The sequence below is a fragment of the Sus scrofa genome, chromosome X (genome assembly GCF_000003025.6).
Source record: "Sus scrofa isolate TJ Tabasco breed Duroc chromosome X, Sscrofa11.1, whole genome shotgun sequence".
Lineage (NCBI taxonomy): Eukaryota > Metazoa > Chordata > Mammalia > Artiodactyla > Suidae > Sus > Sus scrofa.
The window spans coordinates 47757971-47777231 of NC_010461.5; the positions used below are offsets into that span (position 1 = coordinate 47757971).

Below are 19261 nucleotides of genomic sequence, written 5' to 3' on the forward strand. Positions count from 1 at the left end.
GAAGTTTACATTCCACTTCAGAATTGGGTCTCCCAAGAGCAGGGTATTTTAAATCTCATTCAATTTCTTACTTTTTATTTAAAATTATGTTGATAATTCTCCATAAAAGGTAACCTGAATACATGGACAGACATATCAGATTTATGAACAGGATGATTTAGCACTATAAAAATTTCAGTGTCTCCTGATTTTACCTATAAATTGATCAGCTAAAATTCAAGCAACAATTTTGTACATTAATGTACAAAATTATACATTTTATACAATTGTTTCCAGAGATGATATTCAAAATATTTAACAACCTATATGGCATAGACACCAACTAATGAGAAAGATCCCTGACTGGTAGCTCAATGCCTACCAAGCCCTGCTTGATTTATAATTTTTTTTAAATACATAAAATGTTTTTGATAATTGAAGGTATCTGTGCACATCTTTCCAAATCCCATTTCCCCTTCTCTCCTTGTTTATATTTTTATACTATTACAGTATATGTATGCATCCATACAAATATACAGCGTAGTTTCACAGTTTTTTAAAATTCATATAAATGGTATGATACTGAACATGTCAGTAAGTAAATATCCATTTTGACACATACTTTTTAATTTATTTTTTTCCCACTGTACAGCAAGAGGATCAAGTTATCCTTACATGTATACATTTTTCCCCCATCCTTTGTTCTGTTGCAATATGAATATCTAGACATAGTTCTCAATGCTGCTCAGCAGGAGCTCCTTGTAAATATATTCTAAGTTGTGTCTGATAAGCCCAAGCTCCAGATCCCTCCCACTCCCTCCCTCTCCCATCAGGCAGCCACAAGTCTATTTTCCAAGTCCATGATTTTCTTTTCTGTGGAGATGTTCATTTGTGCTGGATATTAGATTCCAGTTATAAGTGATATCATATTTGCTACATATTTTTAAACTGTTGCATAGTGTCATACTGAATGACTATGACACAATTTACTTATCAAAATTGCCTATTTCTTTGTATTTAAATTTTAGGTAGCCTTCCACTTCTGTTCTATTACAAACAATGCTGCAGTAAACATTCATTTTCATGGATCATTAAAAACATATTTCTCTTGGATACTACCTGATAGTGGAATATAGGGTTATAGGTTATACTTATCTTTAATTTCAATAGATAAATTATTAATAGATATTATATAATAGATATATAATAGATATTAATACATTATTATTAGATAAATGTATACCTCCACAAATATTGAATGGGGGATTGTTTATATTCTTTTTTTATTGCCAAATAATACTTTATTATATACATGTACCATATATTGTATCTGTCGATGGACATCGGGGTTGTTTCCTTTTTTTCTTTCTTTTTTTACGATTTTCTGGTCACTTATGATGGAGCATGATCATGTGAGAAAAAAAGAAAGTATACATGTGTGTGTAACTGGGTCACCATGCTGTACAGTAGAAAATTGACAGAACACTGTAAACCAGCTATAAAGGACTGCTTATATTCTGATACCCTACCCGACAATCAGTATTATCAGTATTCCATTTTTAAACTTTTTAAATTTTGTTTAGCTCTTATTAATTTAATAAAGTGGTATCTTATTTTATGGTAATTTTCATTTCCCTAATTAATCCTTTATTGGTTTCCATTCAGGCCAGTCTCAAATTCAGCCTATTTATTTTTTAGTAGAAATTTTTGGGGGGATACATAAATGTAGTCAACATATATTCATACTCTATAATTTTCTAACTTGTATCCTCTGCTACAGTTTCCACCCATAACAATTCAGTACCAGTTTCTGTAAAGGTATGGTTTTAGCTGCAAAGAACAGAAAATCTAACTCCAAACTGACTTAAAAAGGAGGGTGTTGTATAATGTATTATGAAAGTTCAGAGTTAGCAATGGATTAGGAGTGGCTTAATGTAAAAACAAAAAATGGCGATGGGAGAAAAAAAGAAATGGAGGGAAAATAGTAGAAGAGTAAGTGAAGAAGAGGTAATATAATATTTCATTCTAAAGCCTACTCTGTGAATGAGGACATGAGTTCTGGGGTCTCAGAGATGAGCCAGATCTACATGATGGGGTCTCAAAGAAGCTCAAAATGCAGCAGTGACAGTGAGTAAATCAGTACACAGAGAGCTCCCACCCACTTTGTTAAGTGCTCTGACAGACTCATGCAAATGAGTCAGGGGGAAGGAAAGACCAGTTAAACTCAGGGCGATCTCCAATGGTGTCTTGGAGAAGGCAGCATTTGTACCAGTCTTTTTAGGAAGGCATGGAGTGTGGGAGATGGGAACAGAGACAACCCAGGTAGAGGAACAGTTTGACCAAAGGTATGACACTGGCAGAAGGCAAAACCTGTTTGGAGGATGGTGAGTCATCCACTGTGACTGAGGTCTGTGAGGGGGGAAATCATGCAGGACCTTGAATGGCAGGCTAAGGAGCTAGGTTTAAACCTGTAGGCCACAAGAACCCTTGGCGGCTATAGATACGGTCAGCTTTGTGTTTGAAACCTGACTCTGAGGGTCTCTGCAAGAATAGACTGGAGTAGAGCAGATAGGCAGCAGGTGTATTAGAGCAGAGACCCATCTCCTACCTCCAGTGTGGCCCTACACTCAGCAGAGGCTCCTCAGAGCCTGCAGTCCCACAAGAACTATTCCTTCTCCCCTTCTTTTCTGTCAATGTCCTACTCCTCCTACAGGACCCACTCAGCTCATGCATACCCTATCTGGAAACCTTCACTGCCTTCCAGTTGGTGATTTCTTCTGTGAGCCCCTCAGCACCCTGCTCTGGGATCCTTTGGTGCCATGTCCTATTCTTATGCATCCCAACCAGGTGGAGAAAGCTTCAAGGATAGAGTGTGGCTCTCATCCATTTTTGCATCTCCAATGCCTAGTATGGGTTTCTGTACATGGAAAATCATTGGGAAACTCTTCCCCAGTGAATAAGAGAAAGAGAAAGTCCATGAAGGAAAAGAAGAAATGGGAGGAGGAGAGGAGAAGACTTGGTGAGAGAGAGGGAAGGAAGCAGATAGACAGGGTGTTGGGATGATCAAGAGAAATGAAAGAGAATGGAGGAAAGGAGAACCACGGGGCCAACGTGGGATTCTTCCCTCTTCCCAATCAGTAGCGCCAAGTAGCAGGCTTGGCACAGTGAGTGTCAGGCTTTGGAAGCAATGGGATATGGGTTTGTATCCTAGTTCTGTCACTAGGGACCATGTGCCTTTAGACAAGACACTTCACATCTTGGACATTAATTTCATTGGCTGTCCAATGATGATAATACTAATTCCCCCTACATGAGTGCTTTAGAACTTGAGAACAGATGTGAGTCCTTTGAGGGCAGGGATCCTATCTTACTTGCCTTTGTTTGCCCAACATCCAACAAGAGCTTTGGTGCAACAGTGTGCTCAACAAATAATTAGTAACTGAATGATTAAACGAATGCCCAGGAAGAACTGTTTTCTACACTGGCGACCAGTGCTCCATTCCACAAGGGAGAGAGGCTAAGTGCTTGCTTAGCATACCAGTAAAGGGGAACACAGTCCCAGTAAAAATTTTCAGCTAAGTTAAAAGCATCAATATTGTCATCAGGGGATACATTAAAAAACTTTAGGTAGACTTTCTTACATTTGCTGTTTTTATTCTGAATTACATACGATGTGGGGGCACCCTAACTTTTAGTGCTTAGAGCCTCTAAACATCTTAGTCTGGTCTTACTTGACCAATAGAAATGAATATGATCTAGTCCCCTACCCCAGAGCATTTTCTGGGTGAGAAATCCAGACACGCACACTGCTACAACACACTGTGTAATTAGTGTTGGCACAGAGGGGGCTGTAGAAAGCATTGGTGTGAAAATTCAGAGAAGCACTGTCTTCCTGGGGGGACCCAGGAATCAAGTAGGAATGGGGATACAGGATGAGCGATAGAGAAATCAAGTGGAGAGGAGAAGAGAGTGGTTGCTGAATAAGAGAGAGTAAGCAGAAAAGAGATCACATTGGTGTGAAAGGAAAAGAAAAGTGGAAGTAGGGAGGAGGCTGACAGGGAGGGAAGGAGACCCTCTGGAGGCGGAAAGAGGCAGGATCACTTCCGGCTGGGGAGGGGGAGCAGACAGGCTCAGACCTAAGGAGAGGCTCAGAGAGAGCAGACGCCTTCTGGACTGGAGAGGTGAGCTAAGGAGCCTTGCTTTACTTAAGATATTATGGGGGCCTCTGGGCTGGGGCTTCGACCGTGCTAGACACCACATGCCCCTAAGGTTTGAAGAAAATCTGCTGTGGGTTCAGGAGCTAACCGAATCAAAGTAGTTGGACTTAGAGGTTCCTGGACTTGGTTTGCATTGGGGAGAAAGGAGGGGGCACAATCCCCTTTGGGCAACGGAAAGGAGAGATCTGGATTTTCTTGGGGCTGTATAAAGGAAGGATGCAGACCCAGTTGGAAATAGAGAAAGGAGAAATGGTAAACTCCTTCAGGCTGTAGAAAATACCAGAGTCCAGTTTGGCACAGGGATAGGGGATGGAAGGCTCTGTTAACTGGAGAAAGGTGGCAGGACCCGGTTTGAGCCACAGAAAATAGAGATTTGGCCCTAGAAAAAGGAAGTGACAGAATTGCTTTTGAATAACTAAAGTGACCCGGCTCAGAGGGGAGAAAAAGGTTTAGGACCGGCTTGTTTCCTGTCTTAAAAGGGACAGAACCTGGTAGGTTTCGGGAACAAGGATTACACAAAAGCCTCAAACCATCGTATTTGTGGGTGGGGTATCCTTGTTGTAGTAAAAAACGGTCACTTGCAGACGTGGAAGTAGGGACGCGGTATTGGGGAAGGGGCAGGGTAGGGACTTACTGCAGAGCGGAGGGAGGAGGTGCGGAGAAGTACTGCAGAACGGAGGGAGGAGGTGTTTCGTAAAGGGGCGGGGCGGTGCCTGGCTGTACCGCAGAGGAGAGGTGGGTGGTGTTGGGCAAGGGGCGGTGCGAAGAGGTACTGCAGAGCGGAGGGAGGAGGCCTGTGTTGGGGGAAGGGTTGGAATGAGATGAGATGCCGTTAGAAAGAGTGGGTCAGGGGCGACGTTGAGATATTCTGCTGCTCTGAGGAGCAGAGGGCTTATGTGGAATTGAGGCAGTCAGACTGTCCAGTCCATCAAAGCACATGCGTGCTGAGTTCTTGCGCTTCTCCCCCGCACCTCGGGTTGATGAGCATGCGCACTATCAAGTTGTGGCAGGAGGCGTGTGCAGGGTAAAGGGGAGGGGTCCTAAAACTGACATTTGGTTTCCTGAGGGCAAAAGCAGCTAGGATTTGGAAGGATTTGGTCTGGGTTTCTAGATATAAGAATCCAGAAGTTGAAGGGTTTGGGGCCCCTGAATTGATGAGAACCCCCTCCTTTCAGGGTAGGCAGGAGGCCTGATGAATCTCTACCTCCCTCTCATTCTTTCCTAACTTAGGCCCCTTCCCATCAGGCTCAGCTGTTTTTCAACCTTCCAGAAAAATGGATAGGAGAAATGACTCCGATTGTAAGATGCCCCTGTTCCAGGTGAGGCCTCTCTGCATTCTCTTCAGGCCATTTGCCCCGTCCTGAGTTATTGCTGCTAAGCCTCCTACCACTGTGTAGTTGCATAATTCCCTGTCTAACCTGTTTCAGTCCTCTCCTGCATGGTGGAGGAGGAGGTGAGGAAAACCTGCCTGAATGTTTCCTGTTCCCTTCCTCTTCCTTCACCTTCCCCTTCAGTCAATCTACCCTTCAGAGGAGGGGGAGGCTTTGTAGAAAGGGTGGAATGTAGGGAGGCCAGATGGCTCAGCACATCATAATCCTAAGTGTGTAGGGCCCTCTGCCTCCCCCTGGGAGCCTGGGGCTTCACTTCCCTCCAGATATACAGGCTGAGACCACAGAAGAAGACAGTGTCTTGCTGATGCATACCCTCTTGGCTGCAACAAAGGACCCCCTGGCCATGGACCCACCAGTTGCCAACCGACCTAAGAAAAGCAAGACCAAGAAGGCCCCTATTAAGGCTATCACTAAGACCATCCCTGCTGCCCCTCCAGTTCCATCTGCCAATGTGATTACCACCAACAAGCCTAAAATAACTTTTCATGCTTTAAACCTACCAGTCATCCCCCAGATCAACCAGGCTTCAGCTACCATTGAGGCATCCAATACTCAGGCTTCTTCATCCACCACTCAGCCTAAGAAAGCCAGCAAGACAAAGAGAATTACTGCTAAGGCAGTTCAAGGTTCCCAGTTTCCAGCTGGCAGTGAGAGTGTCACTATACAGATCAAGTCATCCTTGCAGGCCCTAAACCTACCAGTCATCCCACAGGCTATCCAGGCTCCAGTTGCCAGTGAGTCAGCCAATTCACAGGCCTTGTTAGCCTCCACCAGGCCTAAGAAAGCTTACAAGGCAAAGAAGGCTGACAATAAGGGCGTAGCTAGTGCCGCTGAGATCTCACTGGCTCCATCCACCGCTTACACAGCTACCATCCAAGGCCAAATTACCTCCACCCAAACTAAAAATGCCTCCAAAGCTAAGAAGGCAACTATTAAGGGCACAAATACTGATCCTGAGCTCCTAGAGTCCCCAGATGCCACTGAGACAGCTACCAGGCAGATTGAGGCCTCAACAGCAGCTATTTGGCCAAAAAAATCCAAGGGCAAGAAGGCTGCCAATAAGGGCCCAAATTCTGTTTGTGAGATCTCTGATGCCCCACCTGCCACTCAAATGGTCACAAACCAAGCCCTAGCAGCAACCCTCAGGGTCAAGAGAGGGTTCAGGGCTCAGAAGGTTGCCACTAAGGCCTGGACAACTGAAAGCCAGAATCAAATTGAGCAAGGGGCCCGGGCCAAGATGGCTACCTCTCAGACCAACGTAAGTGCCCTTGAGACTCAGGTTGCTGCTGCTGTCCAGGCCCTGGCAGATGACTACCTGGCTCAGTTGAGTCTGGAGCCCACAACCAGGACCCAGGGAAAGAGGAAACAAAAGGTGAGATTTCTGACATCACCATCCTTAACTATTTCTTTTCCATTCCTATCCTCCCAGTTTGTTCACTTGTTATATAAAAGTTTACTGAGCCTTTTTACTCTGAACCAATCTTTGTGTTCATATAAGCTGTGGGAGATGCTGAGAAGAATGTGATATAGCTTGTGCCTCTTGGCAGTTCACACATTGTTGGGGAAATAAGATATTCATACACTTAGCTACAACCTGGGTATAATTCAACTTGTATTTATGTAGTAGTGACCATGTGTCAGGCTTTGTGTTGGGTATAGTCACACAGATTATATCTTTGTGTTTTAAAGTAACCCTTACCAGCTAGGAATCATAGGTCCCAGTTTTACAGAAAAGAAAACTGAGTCCCAGACAGGTGAGGTGACTTGTTGAAAGTATACAGCTAATACAGCCACTGGTGGCCAAAAGAAGAGGAGAACTGGCCCTTGCCCTTGGTTTCTCCTCTCTTGTCAGGGAAATAAAACTCCTGCCTAGAAGACAGTGAAAGACAAGTCTGGGACTCAGTGAGGCCAACAGTAAGGTCAGGACCAACTATAGGGAGGGTTTGGGAGACTTAGGAACAGGCAGGGTGAGGAGAACAAAGCCATCACTTTCACCTGGTGACTCTGGACCTTCCTTCTTTCTGATGATGCAGTACAAGTATCTGAATGGGGATGAGAGAGGTGGTGGTATTTATAGGCGGATCCAATGGGGCCGGAGGCCTCCGCTATCCCGAGATGTGGCCATTTTGCAAGAAAGGGTAAGAATCCAATGTTGCCCAGTCTTTTCTCTTCTTCACCTGTCCTCTTCTCTGTCATCCTTCCAAGTTTTCTGAAAACATACTGAGATTTCCCCATGTATTCCTCTTCTCCCAGGCAAATAAGTTGGTGAAATACCTGTTGGTTAAAGACCAGACAAAGATCCCCATCAAGCGCTCAGGTAGAGTCATACTAACCCTCCTCCCTGTGCTCTTCTCTCCTCTCCCCTCTCCTCCATGCCTGGGTGTAACCATTTACTTTAATGGCCTCTTCATTCTCTCATATATCCTCCTCTGCCCTCTTCTGTCATGACTGGCGTCTCCCATTAACAGTGTTTGGGACTCAGATTGCACTGACCCTACAGGGCTGGCAAAAGGGCTGCAACTTTGGCCTTTGCTCAGCCCAGCTGCTCCCACCTCTGCTTTCCTGCAGACATGCTGAAGGATGTCATCCAAGAATATGATGAATATTTCCCAGAGATCATTGAACGAGCAAGCTATGCTCTGGAGAAGGTGAAGCGGCAGTTCTGGGGGATGGGCACAATGGGAAAGTCTTGAATGGAATGAAGGTGTACATATCCCTTTGGGGAGGACCACAGAGACTTGCAAATCCAGCCTCATCGCTGTGAAGATGAGCAGACTGTGGCCTAGGGAGGGGCATAGACTAGCCTGGGGTCACACAGCAAGTCAGTAAAATCATAGCTAGGACCCAAGCCACCCAACTTAGTCCTGGCTTATTCCTACTGCTGGACACATTCTGTAGTGTATTTCAGATGCTCACCTCTCCCTTCCCATTTTGTCTCCCTAGAGTCCCACTAATCACAAAGGTGATTTTGATAACAATAGTAGATTTGTTAACTGTTTGCTGTGTGCTGGCCACTTAGTCATTGTTTCATGTACATTATCTTTCAGATTTCTCACACACACACACACACTCATGAAACCTTAGGTAAACAGGGAACTGCAAGATGCTCAGCAAGTTCATTGATGTCTAGGCTGAAATTTGTGATCTCATAGGATATTCTTTTACTTGGCAGATGTTTCGAGTCAATCTGAAGGAAATTGATAAGCAAAGTAGCTTGTATATTCTCATCAGCATTCAGGAATCCTCTGCAGGCATACTAGGAACGTAAGCTGGGGAAGGGATAGGGTGGGACGGAGGTTTCCATGGTACTATGCCATCCTTGTCCTCTCCCCACACCCCTTAGGGAATCAGGAAAGACAGAGCCTGAAGACCCCTGTTCCAGCTCTTACATGTAGTTAGAGCCTTGCACACAATAGTGGTACCTGATTGGGACTGACTAGAGGGTGTAGAAGCCTGGGAGAGGGCATTCCTATTGTCAGGTTTTGTGTTTCTCCAGAAGCTTCCCTGGAAAGCAGACCTGTTTTGCTTATCTCTTCTTCTTGGCCTTGGTAGAGTGGTTCTCAAAGGAGGGATTCCTGGTATGGGTGGATCATGATGCTTGAAGAGCAGGAGCATCAGTGGAGCTGTGCCTAGGATTCTCTCAGGGGCTGAGAGGTCTGCGAGAGAAAGAAAGGGTTCGCATTGCCTGGGTGCCCGGGTTGTACCAGGTTGACAGGCATTCTTCTATCCTCTCAGCAACTCCAGGAAAGGAGGATGTAATTTTTCCATTTTATGAATAGAATACTATGCTCAAGAGTTTAAGTGCCTTGCCCAGGGTCACATAGAACTTGAAGCATAGACTGGGCAGAATTATCCCATATCTGAAGAATCTGGGACAAGCTAGCCTAGTGAGCTGGTATGTTTTTTTTTTTTTGCAGATGGCTGCTGGACATAAACCTTCTCTCTGTCCCATTATTCCTCTAGGACCAAGGACACACCCAAACTAGGTCTTCTTATGGTGATTCTGAGTGTCATTTTTATGAATGGCAACAAGGCCAATGAGGGTGAGTGGCTGGGCTGACAGCTGGTGGGGGGGTCATGGTTGAAATGCAACATGTTCATTTTCTATCCCTGTTTCCTTTTCCCTCCCCTTGCAGCTATCATCTGGGAGGTGCTGCGCAAGTTGGGGCTGCACCCTGGGTATGAATGGGCTCTGTCAGCACTTGCTGTTCATGTTGTCCTTTGGCAAGAGAGGATGGTCCCAGGATTGCATCAGCCTGGTGATCTGGTGGAGTGGACGGGGGTGCTGGACTGTGTAGAGGGTCCAGGGTTCTGACCTGGGTGGGTGGGGAAATAGTCCTGGACTCTCTGCTTCCTCTTTCTCCTGTGTCCTCTTTCTGTTCTAAGCTGATATATAAGATAGACCTTCAGGGCATTCCTGACAAAGAACCATCTGGCCTCACCTGCCTGCTTCTAGTGACCATATGTTCATTACTTTTCTCACTGAGCAGGGCTCATGTGCTAGAGAGGTCTTTTCTATGTTGGGAAATGCCTCTGCTCCCATATGAGAAGTTCTAATCTTGGTTCATGAGTTATTTTTTCCCATTGTCAGGGTGAGGCACTCGCTCTTTGGGGAAGTGAGGAAGCTCATCACAGACGAGTTTGTGAAGCAGAAGTAAGTGGTGTTTTGGGGCTTTCTCAGGCCCTGAAGTGTTCTGGGTGTGCTGGTCTGGTCCAGAAAGTGCTCAATCAGTCCTTTTCTTATACTAGGTTTAGAGTTATGGACATCCTATTCCCAAGAACTTAGTCTTGTCCACAGTTCCCCTGGTGGATCCTTCCAGTGAGGGGCCAGAACAAATACAGCGCCCTTGCTATGGGGTGTGCTCAGAGCAGAATGCCCAAAGAATGGCTCCTCTGTTTACAACACACCCAATAGAAACTTGGGTTTACTCCTCACAGGTGGCAAGATACTTTGGCCTTCCTGTGACACCATGCCCTATACATACCTCCCCTGCAACACCAAGTGACTTCTTTGCACAGGGCCAGTGGCAGATGGCTCAATATTGGAGGTCAAGACCATGAACTGTGTTTGGGAATGAGCATAGGAAAGGAGGGTTTCAGAAAACCTTCTCCAGGAGCTGAGATTGATATTTGTTTGGAGGAGGTTGACAGCTGGTGCCAAGTGGTTAGGGAACAGGTTTCCTTGGTTAGAAGCAAGTTTCATTTCCTTTCTCCAAGGTACTTGGAATACAAGAGGGTCCCCAACAGCAGACCACCTGAATATGAGTTCTTCTGGGGCTTGCGCTCCTACCATGAGACTAGCAAGATGAAAGTTCTCAAGTTTGCATGCAAGGTAATAGGAGCTGTTCTGACCTGGCATATTAAGGGTACAGGATGCCCCTGGCTGGGGCAGGCAGTATACAGGGATGGGTATGTACAGGGTAGTCTGTAGTTCATATATAAATATATGGAACTTCACTTATGTCCCAGAATGCTGCTTGACATAAAATTTACATTGTTTCATTATTAATACTTTGTGTTAGTCTCCTTGACTGCCATAACGAAATACCATTGACTGGGTGGCTTAAACAATAGAAATTTATTTTATCATAATCTTGGAGGATGTAAGTCCTAAATCAAGGTCCAGCAGGATCAGTTTCTGGTGAAGCCTTTCTTCCTGGATTGTAGATGAATAACTTCTTGCTGTGTTCATAGTGGAGACAGCCTCTTCTTTTAAGGACACTAATACTTATTGAATCAGGGCCCCACCACTATGACCTCATTTAACTTTATTCCATAAAGACTCGACGTCCGAGTATAGTCACATTCGAGGCTGTGTTCTTCAACATGTGAATTTTGGGGGGACACAAACATTCCATCTATAACATACTCTCTTATCATTTCCCACATTACAGATGAAGACACTTAGTCTCAGCAAGATTAACTTGTCCAAAGTCACACCGCACCTACATTATCAGAACTGAAATTGGATCTCAGGACTGACCCATGATAGAGCCCTAACAACCAAGAATTTTTTAAAATGCTGCTATTAGTTTTATACAAAGCCCATGGTAGGTACTTAATACATAATTATAAGTGTTATTTTCCTTATAATGATTGTAATTCTCATTTCAGGTACAGAAGAAAGACCCCAAGGATTGGGCTGCTCAGTACCGGGAGGCAGTAGAGATGGAAGTCCAAGCTGCAGCTGTGGCTGTGGCTGAGGCTGAGGCCAGGGCTGAGGCAAGAGCCCAAATGGGGATTGGAGAGGAAGCTGTGGCTGGGCCCTGGAATTGGGATGACATGGATATCGACTGCCTAACAAGGGAAGAGTTAGGCGATGATGCTCAGGCCTGGAGCAGATTTTCATTTGAAATTGAGGCCAGAGACCAAGAAAATGCAAATGCCAGCACCAACATTGACTTCAGCAGAGGAGCTAGCACCAGAGCTAACTTTAGCGATGGTGCTAGTATTTGTTTCAGTGGTGCACCCAGCCCCAGTGATGGCTTTGGTGGCAGAGATGGCATTAGTTTTGGTAGCACATGCAGCACCAGTGCCACCTTCAGCAGTACAGCCAGCATTAGCTTTGGTGGCACACACTACACTAGCGGCAGCTTCAGCAGTGCAGCCAACATTTGCTTTGGTGGCATGCCCAACACTTGTTCTACTTTCAGTGGTGGAGCCAGCATTAGCTTTGGTGGTGCAGCCAGCACCAGTTCTAGTTTCAGCAGTGAAGCCAGCATTAGCTTTGGTGGCACACCTTGTACCAGTGCCAACTTCGCAGGTGGAGTTAGCCCTAGTTTCAGTGGTCCACTGAACACCAGTACCAGTTTCAGTGGTGGAGCCAGCTCTGGTTTTGGAGGGACACTCAGCGCCACTGCTGGCTTCAATGATGCACTCATTACAACCACCAGCTTTGGCAGTACACTCGGCACCAGTGCAGTCTTTAGTGGTGCACTTAGCACCAGCACTGCCTTTGGTGGCACACTCAGCACTAGTGTCTACTTTGGTGGTTCTCCTAGTTCCAGTGCCAGCTTTGGTGGCACACTCAGTACCAGTATATGCTTCAGTGGTTCTCCTAGCACCAGCACTGGTTTTGATGGTGTATTCAGTACCAGTGTCTCCTTTGGTGGCTCTTCCAGCACCAGCACTGACTTTAGTGGTACGCTAAGCACCAGCGTCTGCTTTGGTGATTCACTCAGCACTAGTTCCAGCTTTGGTGGTGCACTCAGCACCAGTGTTGGCTTTGGTGGTGCACTCAGTACCAGTGTTGGCTTTGGTGGTGCACTCAACACCAGTGCTGGTTTTAGCAGTGCTGTCAGCATTAACACTGGCTTCAACAGTGTACCCAGCACCAACTCTGGCTTTAGCAGTGTGTTCAGCACCAGTGCTGACTTCAGTGGGGCACTTAACACCACTACTGACTTTGGCAGTGCTTCTAGCACCAGCATTGGCTTTGGTGGAGCCCCCAGCACCAGCTTCTGCTTTGGCAGTTTGTCTAACACCAACCTATGCTTTGGCGGCCCTCCTAGCACCAACACCTGCTTTAGTGGTCCTACCAATGCCAGTTTTGGTGATGGACTCAGCACAGGTGCTGGTTTCAGCTTTGGCGATGGGTTAAACACCAGTACTGGATTTAGTGGTGGACTGAGCTCCAGCTCTAGCTTTGGTGGTGGACTGAGCACCAGCACTGGCTTTGGTGGTGGACTGATCTCTAGCGATGTCTTTGGTGGTGGACTGGGCACCAGTGCTGGTTTTGGCAGCACACTTGGCACAAGGGCTAACTTTTGTAGTAGCCTCAGCATCAGTGATGGCTTTGGCAGTGAGCCTAATACCAGCTTTGATGGAGGACTGAGCACCATCATTGGCTTTGCCAGTAGTTCCAACACCAGCACTGGCTTTACTGGTGAACCCAGCACCAGCACCAGCTTTATTGGTGGACCCAGTTCTATTGTTGGCTTTGGCAGTGGACTGAGCACCGATGCTGGCTTCAACAGTGGACCAAGCAATGCTGCTGGCTTTGGTGGTGGAGGCACCAGCCTTGGTGCCTGTAGCTTCTCCTATGGCTAGTGAGGTTTCAGGTAATTACATTTCCACAGCCAAGGCCCATGGGGATGGGTATAAGAGCTGGGAGATGTTATAAGAAACCCCAAGGTGGGAGGGCAGGGCGGGAAGATGAGCACAATGAAGAAAGAATGAGAAAATAGTGTATTCTGTGCGAAAATGTGTTTCTGTATGGTGTTTTGTTTTCAGGTTTATTTCCCATGTTTATAGATACTGCTAATAAATTGCAACAGTCAATGGAGTCAGGGTACATCCTTGGAATCTTTGTCCATGCAGCAGTCTAAGCAGATATCACCAATCAGCTGAGGGTGATACACTAGGAAAAAGTCCGTTTGCCAGTCCTGCTTTGTTGTTTGCTTTTTGTGTCCTGTCATATTTTGGTATCAGAGTTACATTAAATTTGCAGTGAATTACTGTTTGTTCTGTCTTTTAATGTGCATAGTTGTTGTGAGTGACAGTTGGGTTCATAGAAAAGCTAAGTTTAGCATGGCTCTTTGGGGAAGTTGGGCTCCAGCTTTAGACTAAAAGACAAATGTGACTTCAGTGAGATAGAGATCTGGGGAAAGCATGGCAAGCAAGAGGGATACTACCTTAAACTAGGATCTACAAGGGGAAAGCCTGGAGTAGAAGACAAAGGGAGAGGGTTCTGGAGAGTAAGTATATATTCATTTTGAGATGTTTGTGTAGTAATGGAGGTAGAGAGAGGGAGGTTAAGTGAAGATAGACATGGGAACAGGGAGGGTTTTCTTGGGATAGAAGAGACCTGAGCACGTTGCATGCACTGTGGGGCAAAAGCCAATAGGGAATGACAGGATATAGATATGGGATAGTCAGAAATTGACTGAATTAGCCCATCCTTGAGAAAGTGGGATGGAACAGAATGCCAGAGAATAGAGGGTGTCCCTGACTTTAAACAGGATTTAAGAGTGGCTGTGGAAGCAGATAAGTGTAGATTTGCTTCAAGCAGTAATCAGCAACCCCTTTAGTAGATCCCAATAAAAAAGATGATGTGGATTATACAAGGTTTAGGTCTTGATGGTGCTTGTGATGGAAGGACAAAGGAACAAAGGCAGGGGATGTATGAGTCTGTCTCTTTACCAGTGGGTTGCTGGTACCTGCTGAAAGCAACTGTATGGAAAGAAGCTAAAGATCTGGAACATAGGGTCCAAGCTGGACAGGGATTGAAGACTAATGAAAAGGGAGAGGATGGATGGGTTGTGAGATAGTGGAGGAATCAAAGGACTGTACTCTTGATGCAGTAAAAGAACAAATATTATTCATTCAAGAAATACTACATACATGCCTACTGTTGGGAGGCATGTTGCTAGGGATCCTGCGGATGACACAGAGAGTAATAAGGACAGGGGCCAGTGGTCAGATGCTTGTATTAAAGAAGTCAGTCTGGGGAGAAGTCTAGATGATGCCAACCAAGGTCCATGGAGTGGATGGCTAAAGGGAAGATGACCACTGAGGTTGAGGGAGCAGGGCACCAGGAGACCAGGGTATTGTCTGGACAATTTATATGGACAGTAAAATCACTCAGAATGACAGCAAGAGTTGGAGAAGAGAGGAGCACTGTGGTTTAAGTGCATATTCTTCTCTGAGTATAAGGAGGAAAGTGTCATGTCCTTAGCCACACTGCCTACCAAGGAATAAGGCCAAAGGCACTCACATGGACCTATCTCCTTCCCTACATTTGGAGGTGCTACTCCAGAGCCCTTCTCTCCAGGAAGCTCTTACCCAGTCCACACCTCCACAGAATCAGAGCCATTTCATAGGGTCAATATCTTAAGAAGATCTTATGGGAAAAGCCTCACAACAACCTCCTCTCTCCTTTTGTAGTCAGTAACAGAAGTCTTTATTGACTAGGGAATAGGAATTAAGAAAGAAAAAGTTTCTTCCTGAGCTAGATAGCTCCTTGGTTGTAGCTAGACGTCAAGACTTGTTTCAGAGCTGATGAGAGTTTCTTCACTGGAAGCAGGTCTCTTCCTGTGAGGCCAAGTCCAGAGTATTCTCAGGGTAGGAGAACAATGACGTCACCTCCTAAAGTTGGAAGAGAGCTAGGACAGAGGAAGTTTGATGTCTTAGAAAGTGCTCAGTAGTGGGCAGGGACTGTGTCCAGAGCTTCCTCAGGTTCTCGGGTGATGTCTACATTCTGAGAGGAGAGAACCCAGTATTAATATTAAGGAGACAGCAGTGTAGAGCCCCAGCCCCTCCCTGCCTCTTGTCCTCACTGCCAGGCTGCTCTCCTTCAGCCAGGCCTGGATGCTCACCCTCTTCTCAGGCAAGCCTGGAGGAACCTCATCTGGAGGCCTTTCTGGCAGGGGCTGCTCTAGCCCTGTGTCTCTATGGTGCCTTGGGTCTAGGCTGCAGTCACTGCATTTCTGGGTGCTGGTTATTCTACCTGTTGGTGTCAAACACCCAAGCTCTGTGGGACTGGAGCTGCCTTTCCATGGGGGAGGTGCTTTCACCATGTGCCGGCTTAGGCCAGAGTCCCTCACCTACCTCAGGCTTCTCCCGGTGTGTGTTGACAGCCTCCACATTCAGGTAGATCGACTCCACTTTGCAGCCTCAGAAAAGAATGAACCAGTCCATCCGTAAGCCACCAAGGTAAGCACAGGTCTTCCCTGAGGTGTCATTCCATCCCCAACCCGTCGCTTCCCTCTCCCCAGCTCCACACTGTGTGCAGATCATGACTGCCCAGTATGGAGGGGAATTTAGACCAGCTGTGTGATGTGTGGGGAAGACCAGGCCTCAGGTAGGAACAGGGCCTCCTCCCAGCCCTGGCCCTAATAGGCTCAGAGTTCTCTGAGCCGCCACTGATCAGTTGTCAATGGGAATGAGTGGTGAGAAGAGACGATCTCTGCGCCGCCTCCCCAGCTCTTGTCTGTGAGCCAGCAGCCTAGTCTGGGTAATAGTGATGGAGCTCTGTGGATCTTCCCAGCTGAGTCAGGGCTGAAGTGATGAGAGAGTCCTGGGGCCACTGCCTTGGGGCGACCAGTCCCAAGTAAAGTTTACTCAGAGAACTATGTGGTTATGGGGTGTGGAAGGTCAAAGAGAGTTCCGGGGAGCCTGAAGAAAGAGGAGGGTGGTATCATTGGGGCCTGGAGCTGGCAGAAGGAGCTCAGTGTCTGTGTAAGCCCTCTTAGCTCCATCCTTGCGGATCACACTCTAGTTCAGTCTTCAGGACACTGCCCTGTTCACACCCCAGAAGAGATTCGAGTTTTTCCCTTCCCTGCTTGTGAACATTCCATGGCTAATTAATGCTCCAAGAGAGAATCTAAACTCTCTAAGTCTGAGCTGGTCTTTGAACCCTTTCCTTCAATCTGGCCCCAACGTATACTTATTCTTCTGGTCCACATTAGGGACCTCCTCTTCTACAGATTTGTGCTTTATGATTGGTGCTCCGGTAAAGACAGAAAGCTGGCCCAGATCCCAGATTTAGAGGACACCCCAGTCCTTCTCCATTCTCATCTTGCTACCTGCAGTCCTGAATCTACCAAGACATTCAATTATCCACCCAGAAAACCTCCCTCAAGAGTTTGATTGGCAGATGATAGTCACTGCAGACATACTCATGACCTCTATGTGCTTTTCTTCAGATGAAGGTGAGGGCGCTCACCATAAGCCACAGGCGTAAGTTTGAGCACTGTGTGCAGAGGGCACTTGAGATATGGCAGCTCATCTGGAAAGGAGGAGAGAACAGCCCTCAGAGACAGGGTGCTGGGGATGGCACCACCTCCCAGGGCCTTCAAGCTTGCAGCCCCTTCCCCTTCCAGCCCCTTCCCCATGGCAGTCCTCACCTGGGCCTTGTTCCCCCACACACACTGTGGGGGCAGTGCTGAGAGCAGGGTGGGCAGGGAGGAAGAGAGCTGAGAGACGCCTGAGGAGCAGGGAGGAAGGATGGCCCTGGGGAACCCAGACAGACAGCAGGTCCCCCAGAAGTTGATGATGGTCACCTTGGGGGCGGCTGGACTCACTCAGAACAAAGGTAAGTCCAAGACAGGCTTCCTTTCCACACCCAGCCTCGGTCCTTCTACCACAAAGGCCCACAACAGGTCTCAGCACGTGTTTCCTGGGGCCCTACTATGCACCAGGTCCTTCGCTGGTGTGTGCATGCACCTTGGTAGCTCCCACACAGCTTTTTCCCCAGCCTAGGCCTGTGCCCTCTGACCCCTCCAACACTTGTTGATGGACAAGCACTCACCAATTCACTTGTTCCTGTTACTGACTATGATGCATGAGGCTGTTGTGAATATTCACATGCAATCATTTATGTGGCCTTGATTTCATTCACCAGGCAGCCCTGACAGGAGGGGGTGATTAGGCCCACTCCATGGATGAGGACACTCAGGCTCTGAGAGGAAAGACACTTGCCTAAGTCCCAAAGTCAGGAAGCAGAAGTGTTGGGACTTGAACCCAGGACACTTTGAGGTCGTGTGGGCTCTGTCCACTGCCCACTGCTGCCACTACCTTAAGGGGCTCACAGTGTCAAGGGGGCAACACCCCTATCTCTCACCACTCTCTGCAGACACCTACTCTCCAGCCCACCCAGGCAGCCCATACAGCTCTCCATCTCCCTTCATTGAGCCAACCCTCATGGCTTCCCTGACCCAAAGGTTTAACCTAGGCTTTGAAGGCCTGCACTGCCCACCCAGCCTCTTGACACATAAGGCTTGACAATTTCCTGGGCATCTATCCTGCTTCACCTCCTCCCCTTTGTCATCAACATCTTCAGATCTTGGGCCTTGTGCTTTTGGAGCACTATCTCATTCCATCCTTGTTGTTATTCTGCAGGGGTTAGGGGTTGCTATTCCTCACTGTACATGTGACAAAATAGATTCAGAGAAGGGAAGTAACTTTTCTGATTTCTCTGATTCAGCTCTGCTCCCATCTGGACAAGTAAGCTTGGTCCTGCCTTTTCCCTATGGCCGTTAGAATTGCTGTCTCTCATAGCACAGGATTGGACCCAGCATTGAGGTCCTGTGGGTCTGAGTTCTCAGTAACACCATCTCTCTGGGCCCCAGTTTCCTTGCCTGAACAATAGGAGTAAGAGCATGTGCCTAGCCCTACCTGGCTCAGCTTCCAGGACAGATGTGAGAAGCTGGTATGGTCTATGCATGAAAGCAGGTAGCAGGTGTACAAACAGGAGATGCATGTGGTACTCCTTCTGTACTCCCACATGTGTCTGATGTGAGGGGTCTCTGGAATGAACCTGAGATTGGTACCGTTCCCTGCCCCTCTTAGCCCTATGATCTTGAGTAAGTCACTTCATCTCTCAAAGCCTCCATTTCCTCTTCTGTTCAGTTGGGGTTACAGGGCCAGCCCCATAGTCTCGAAGATAGTACCAAACAGTAGAGATGTGGATGGTATCAGAAATCTAGCAGCACTATCCAAAAACCTTTCGCTTTTTTCCACTGAAGAGATTGGGGATCAGACAAAGGATATTACTTGTCCAATGTCAAGTTCTCATGTTCCCAGGGTTCTAATTCCAGATAATTCTATATTGAGTGCCCATTTTTTCACAATTTTTTTTTATTTTCCCACTGTACAGCAAGGGGGTCAGGTTATCCTTACATGTATACATTACAATTACATTTTTCCCCCACCATTTCTTCTGTTGCAACATGA

At 46.8% G+C, this 19261-nt stretch overlaps 2 protein-coding genes across 15 annotated transcripts in view; one reads left to right on the forward strand and one right to left on the reverse strand.

The window, feature by feature from the left end:
* TRO (Trophinin) lies at nucleotides 1364–14044 on the forward strand. Of its 5 annotated transcripts, none has more exons than XM_013986192.2 (12): nucleotides 1364–4160; nucleotides 5427–5515; nucleotides 5805–6959; nucleotides 7621–7725; nucleotides 7841–7904; nucleotides 8156–8235; nucleotides 8760–8851; nucleotides 9551–9630; nucleotides 9724–9766; nucleotides 10179–10241; nucleotides 10805–10919; nucleotides 11702–14044. In XM_013986192.2, exons 2-12 carry the CDS (start codon nucleotides 5471–5473, stop codon nucleotides 13634–13636), a joined length of 3777 nt encoding a protein of 1258 aa, XP_013841646.1. In that variant the 5' UTR covers nucleotides 1364–4160; nucleotides 5427–5470; the 3' UTR covers nucleotides 13637–14044.
* The window catches only part of PFKFB1 (6-phosphofructo-2-kinase/fructose-2,6-biphosphatase 1), an 87329-nt gene continuing 81848 nt past the window's right edge, over nucleotides 13781–19261 (reverse strand). For 5 of the 10 annotated variants that reach the window (XM_021079420.1, XM_021079421.1, XM_005673663.3 and 2 more), the window contains exons 12-13: nucleotides 16136–16200; nucleotides 13781–15785 (exon numbers count right to left, since the gene is read on the reverse strand). In XM_021079420.1, the coding sequence (XP_020935079.1) occupies nucleotides 15726–15785; nucleotides 16136–16200 (125 nt within the window). In that variant the 3' untranslated portion in view covers nucleotides 13781–15725. 10 annotated transcript variants of the gene reach the window in all.